This window comes from Rhincodon typus, chromosome 47, assembly GCF_021869965.1.
Source record: "Rhincodon typus isolate 14 chromosome 47, sRhiTyp1.1, whole genome shotgun sequence".
NCBI classification, from domain to species: Eukaryota; Metazoa; Chordata; class Chondrichthyes; order Orectolobiformes; family Rhincodontidae; genus Rhincodon; species Rhincodon typus.
In genome coordinates this window covers 7,135,543-7,141,488 of record NC_063378.1, presented here as the reverse complement: position 1 = coordinate 7,141,488, position 5,946 = coordinate 7,135,543, and the positions used below count along the sequence as shown (strand labels likewise).

At 46.4% G+C, this 5,946-nt stretch overlaps 1 protein-coding gene across 1 annotated transcript in view; it reads right to left on the bottom strand.

Moving 5' to 3' along the window:
* Window positions 1-1,154: 1,154 nt before the first annotated feature.
* The window catches only part of xrcc1 (X-ray repair complementing defective repair in Chinese hamster cells 1), a 20,104-nt gene continuing 15,312 nt past the window's right edge, over window positions 1,155-5,946 (bottom strand). Inside the window, exons 7-10 of the mRNA XM_048620585.1 lie at window positions 5,110-5,246; window positions 4,433-4,523; window positions 3,762-3,837; window positions 1,155-3,148 (exon numbers count right to left, since the gene is read on the bottom strand). Coding sequence (XP_048476542.1) covers window positions 3,035-3,148; window positions 3,762-3,837; window positions 4,433-4,523; window positions 5,110-5,246 — 418 coding nt within the window. The 3' untranslated portion in view covers window positions 1,155-3,034. The remainder of the gene's footprint in view (window positions 3,149-3,761; window positions 3,838-4,432; window positions 4,524-5,109; window positions 5,247-5,946) is intronic.

Here is a 5,946-nt window from a genome sequence, read left to right as displayed (position 1 = left end):
AGACAGAGCCAAAGTATGTATGGAGTTCCTCAGCCATTTCTTTGTCCTATATTATACATTCTCCCTACTTCCGTCTGTAGGGGACCTACATATGTCTTCACCAATCTCTTTCTCTTTGTGTACCTATAGGAATTTTTGGCGGCTGTCTTTTTTGTTCCCTGCAAGCTTGCTTTCGTACTCTATTTTCTTAATCAATCCCTTGGTCCTTCTTTGCTGAATTCTAAACTGCTCCGAGTCCTCAGATTTATTATTTTTCTTGGCCAAAATATGCTTCTTTCTTGGATTGGATACTATCCCTAATTTCCTTTGTGAGCCATGGATTGGCCCTCTTATCCATTTTGCTTTTGTGCCAGACAGGAATAAACAGTTGCTGCAGTTCCTCCATGTGTCCCTTGAATGTTTGTAACTGCCTATTCACTGTCATCAATTAAAGTAAGTCTCCCCAATCTATCAAGGCCAATTCATGCCTCATATCTTCATAGTTTCCTTTATTAAGGTTCAGCACCCTAGTCTCCAAATCAGCTACCTCACCCTCCAGCTTGGTTGAAAAATTCTATCATGTATTGGTCGCTCTTCCCCAAGGGGTCTTGCACAGCTAGATTGACAATGATTCCCTTCTCATTACACAGCACCCAGTCTAAGATGGCCTGGTCTCTAGTTGGTTCCTCCACATACTGGTCACGAAAACAATCCCGTATACACTCCAGGAATTGCTCCTCTGCCGCAGTGTGGCTAATTTGATTTGCCCAATTTATGTGCAGACTAAAATCGTTGATGGTTTTGTGCTTAGCATTTGAACATTAATTTCAGAGTTCTTTAAAATTCAAATTCCACCACCTGCCAAATTGTTTTTTAAACTGAAAATAAATCTCACTATGCCTACAGTGAAAGTTTAAGCCCTCTCAAGTGTCCACATCAAACACACACACGACAGGGAGAGTACGGTATTAGGTGTACAGCTACCTGAACAGTCTCCCTGCGCCTCTTGGCATCCAGTGGATGTTATTACACATTCTGTTCGCCACCTTGACAACCTCATGGCTTTTTCCACCAACATCCACAGGCCTTTCATTTGGACATAACCGATCTTTGGTCAGGCTGTGGGACACTCGGGACATTTTTTTACAAAGGGGTTGCTGTGGAAACGTAGGCTGTTCAATTCATAATGTCAGGTTTTATTCTGCAGTTCCGCACCCTGGGATATTAAAAGATCAAAAACTACACATTCTTTAATATGTAAAACATGTCAAGACATCTGAGGTGCCAGCAAACATTCAAACAAACAGTCACATTAATCAAAAAAACACACGCCATAAACATTAACACTTCTCAACATCTCAATCACTTCTCTTTTGTATTTCGAGATGTCAGCCCCGAAGGTACTATCTCCTGTGAGGTTTGGGAGTGCATCAGTTATGGGACTTGGTCACAGCTTATTCAGGGGTGCAAGCTGCTGTGACAACATGCACTTTTATAGCTGTGTTGTAACCTGGAGCTATCATTAGCGATGGCAGAAGCTCCAACCCCTCTCCAGTACACGGCTTGCTGTCTTGGCGATGGCTCAGAACCTGAATTACTTACAGCATTTTGCACTTTCAATACCAACACGTGTTTTTTTTTTAAAAAAAAAGACTATTGCGAAAATAAAAGAAGTGACCCTGGATGTAAATTCAGTGATGCTCCACCAGAGTGCTGTGCATGGAATCTCACACTAGGAAAGGTTCAATGGAAAAAATTTTTAAAAAAAGAGGTAACAAGAGGCTGACTACCAAACAGCATCCCGACAGAAGACGATCTCCATCTGTCATCCAACTAATCCCAAGTCGACCCCTCTTTCTGCTGCCCTCCACTTTGACCGCTCAAAGAGATCTCTGTAGATTTCGGCTCTGATCAATTGGCCAAAAACGTCTTGTTTTTTTTTAAGAAATCATTTCTTTTTTAAAATCACTTTTGCGATTGTTATTGCAAATACCTCTTCATTGGTGTTATGGGGATATTGGAAAAAACAGATTAAAAAGGAGCTTCGGATGTGTTCACAGCCCTTGGAGCAGACAACTTCAGCTTTGAGAGCAGCCATTAAACACTCTTGTACTGCAGGTAAAGATAAAAGATACAACATCACTCAAGTGTTGCCAACCAGTCACCATTGAAAGGAATCAAAGAAGAAATGAACTAAGCTTAGACTTTCTCAGCTTCAAATAACCCCTTCAGGGCTTTAAGCAAACACGTCTGGTTTATTTACAAGAAAAAAGAATCAAACAACAAAAGCTATCAAATGAGACAGATTTGGACAGTTTCAAATCAAGGTTGGCAGTACTACAGACTGTGTGAGCTCAGTTTAGACCTCTCACCTCGATACAGGCTGATCCAAAATAGCCTTAAGGAGGAAAGATGTTTTTCATTTCTGGAATTTCTTATCCTGGAGAAAGAATGAGAGGCGCGAGAGGCAGCAGAGGAGATTCATCACACCGGCAGCAGAGGGGACAGATTTCAGGGGCAGGCTTAGTTTGGCGGAGCCAGGGTCTGCTCTCCTGGGAGTGAAGCTGACGGAGAGCAGTCCAGGTAGAAGTGTACAAAACAACACGTACAAAAAGGTGTGGACAAAGGAAAGCTGCTCTTGTTAGGAAGGACTGGGGAAGGCAGAGATTTCAGGCTTTTAGGAAAAAGGCAAAGGGAGGGGATGTGAAGAAAAATGAGCAGGAGCTCTCTGCCTATGAAAGGTGGGGGAAGCAGAGATGATGAATGATTTCAAAAGGAAGTTGAATAGACACACAACGGAAATAAACTTGCAAGGTAACGTGGTTCAAGCAAGAACAGGATTAACTGGATCATTTTACACAGAGCTAGAATGAACTCAATGGACTGAGTGGCCTCCCTCATTGCCACAATAACTTTCTGTTTCCTCATGCACGCTCAGCCAGCACTGTTGTCTGACAGATCTGATGCTATGATGCTGGAGTCTCTGCCCCTCAGTCTTCAGCCCCACTGCCCTCCCTCCAGCTTCATTGTCCAACAGGAGACGGGCTTCGAGCCACTATAGCTGAGGGACCACTACGTATGGCTGGTGAGGCACCATTTTCTGCTTTTCATTGCATACGTACACCCATCGCGGTTTGACAAAGGCCAGGTTTGAATTCTCCATCAGAGCCTGAGAGAGAAGGGGTTAAATCACATTATCCATTTGGAGGTAAGGTACAAGTCACGCATTTCCTAAATACCTTCAGACGGTCAGTACTGAGGGAGGGTCGCACTTTGTTATTGTCATAAAGAAAGCAACAGCGAATCATGGGAATGCCTGCTTGCCAACCAACCAACCAATCAGCACCCTTTACTCCTGAAGTACAATTTGTTGCAATCTCAGGATATTTAGAAGTCTTGCATCTGTCTTGATTAATGCCAAACTGAAAACTTCCACAATATAGGGTCTGCAGGGTAGATTGATCTTAGTAGGATAATAGGTCGGCACAACATCGTGGGCCAAAGGGCCTGTACCGTGCTGTACTGTTCTGCGTTCTAATGTGTCTCCGTTCTCAGCAACAGACTCATTCTGTACGGCCAAGCAACAAGCAGAAATATACTTTAGATAGGCACAGTCTGTGACTTGCATCTGTTTGTAAAAGGGTGTACCAAGTTTGGAAAGCAGCGAAGGAACTGCATGTGGAGTACCAGGTTCTTTGGGCTGAACTCTCAATGCTACGTTCACCGCTTTCTGTTCGAAGACCTGAAACAGGCCACCGATCCCCACCTCCCCACTGTCTCACCTCATCAAATCTGTCGTCCCACTCCTCAGCAGTGATCACGTAGTTTACAGAGTCGTTCATGTACTCCTCCAGGGCCCTGCACGAGGAGGCAAAAGGGAAATATGCGTGTGACAGGAGGCAGCAGGTAGTGTGGAATTAGACTGGAGCAGTGGCAGCTCAGCTGTCACCTCCATGTTGCTGATGGGGCTTGCGCGAGAGGGGCCTCCATCTAGAAAACACAAAATAGGGGCGAAAGGAGACCATTCGGCCCATCAAGCCTGCTCCGCCATTCAGTGCGAACATGGCCGATCCTGAACTTTACCCTCCTTTTCCCATATTCAGTTCCCAGAGACACCCCATGGGGCGATCTCCCTCAAAATAAACCAAGTCTAGAGAGGTTTTGATGGGTTTGTACGTGTTCCCAACTGGCTGGGGAGTCTAGACTACAGCCTGGACAGGAAGTCTCGGGGGTTGGGGGGAGCAGTTTTGCACACTGGAGTCACGCAAACTCGTCTTAAAACGGCGTGGCGCTGGGAATGAGTTGAGAGACCAGCGACATACTGAGTCCTGAGAGTGAGTGACAGAGCGAGAGAGAGAGAGACAGCAAGTCAGGGGCTGTAGCCCTGGCTGTGAGCAGTTGCTGCCCTTGAGCGAGCAGACTTCGCTTCCCACAGTCCAACAGTATGACTCACCCGTTGAAGGCGGTGATGTAGCGGCTCAACATCCGGTGCTCACCATCAGGGAACTCACCGTACAGGAGGAAGTGCTTCCCGAGAAAGAGATCTGTTGAAAATAAAACAGGTAACAGTTACACACAGGGAGATGGGAAGGCCATCAATGCTGCTTTCATTTCTCACGGGAAGTGGATGCATTTATTTCAGAAGTGGGCTGTTAAAATTGCTCAATAACACAGGAGACATCTCCAAACTCATTGCACCTACAGTGGTGCTAAAGGCCCACATCGTATTGGGTGTTTGATGGATTTGTCTGGATTCAAACTCACCAACATCAATAATGGCTTACTGTCCATTATAGCTCACTGAAGCTTAGAGTGCAGGAGGCAACCCATTCTGTCGACAAAGATCTGACTACGTTAATTCCATTTTCAGAGTTTCTAGCCTACAGTCCCGGAGGCTACAGCAATGCAAGTGAGTATCTCGATGCTGCTTCAATGTTAGGAGAGTTTCTGACCGTTTCAGGCACTGAATTCCAGACTTCCACCTGCCTCTGGACGGGAATATTTCTCAACTCTCCCCTTCAGCTTTTGGCTTAAATCTACACCCCTCCCCTGTCAACTGAGTCCTCTGCGAATGAAGAAGGTGTCTCGCTGCCCACCCCACTTAGCACTGGGATGAGGGGCAGGGCTCACCTGGCAGTTCGGGGATGGGGAGATCAACATCTCCAGAGACACTCTCCTCCACGTCTGTATTTTCATCGGTCGAGCCAGCGTAAGGATCGACCTCTTCCTTGGTGGCCCGCAGCTGCTTCTGATGGTACTCCTGGACTCTGAACAGAGAAGCCAGTCACAAGAGATCAGGGCCTGCACTCGTTGAAAGAACAGCAGCTCACACATGCAGGAACAACACACAGTCTGAAAAAGATCCTGCGTGTGTGTGATAGAAGCAGCCCACTGTAGATCACACGGAGTGATATGTCATAAGTAGAAACCTGGAACAGAGCCCTCGCAGGGAATATCTGGGACAGCTGACTCATAGCTCCAGCAAAATGCTACTTTTTATTTTAAATGGAGCATCTTAAAAAGGAATATGAGAGAGAGGGATTTTCAAATTCTTCCCATTGGGTAGGGGCAGTGCTGGCAGGGCCAACACTTATTGTCCATCCTCCTACTGCATGTGGAGAAGGTGGTGCTGAGCCGTCTGCTGCAATCCACAGGGGGGTCAGGGCACTCGTAGTGCTATTAGGGACGGGCAGGTTAGAGAAGAGATTTATAGGCTTTAGGACACGAGGGGCTGAGTGTACAGCTGTAACCAGGGCAGTGAACACACAGAGGGGAGCTGCAAGAGGCAAGAATTGGAGGAACGAATATCCTTCTGAGGGGTGTAGGGGCCAGATGTGGTTACAGAGATAGAGAGGGGTGTAGGGGCCAGATGTGGTTACAGAGATAGGGAGAGGGTGTAGGGGCTGGAGGAGGTTACAGAGATAGGGAAGGGGGTGTAGGGGCTGGAGGAGGTTACAGAGATAGGGA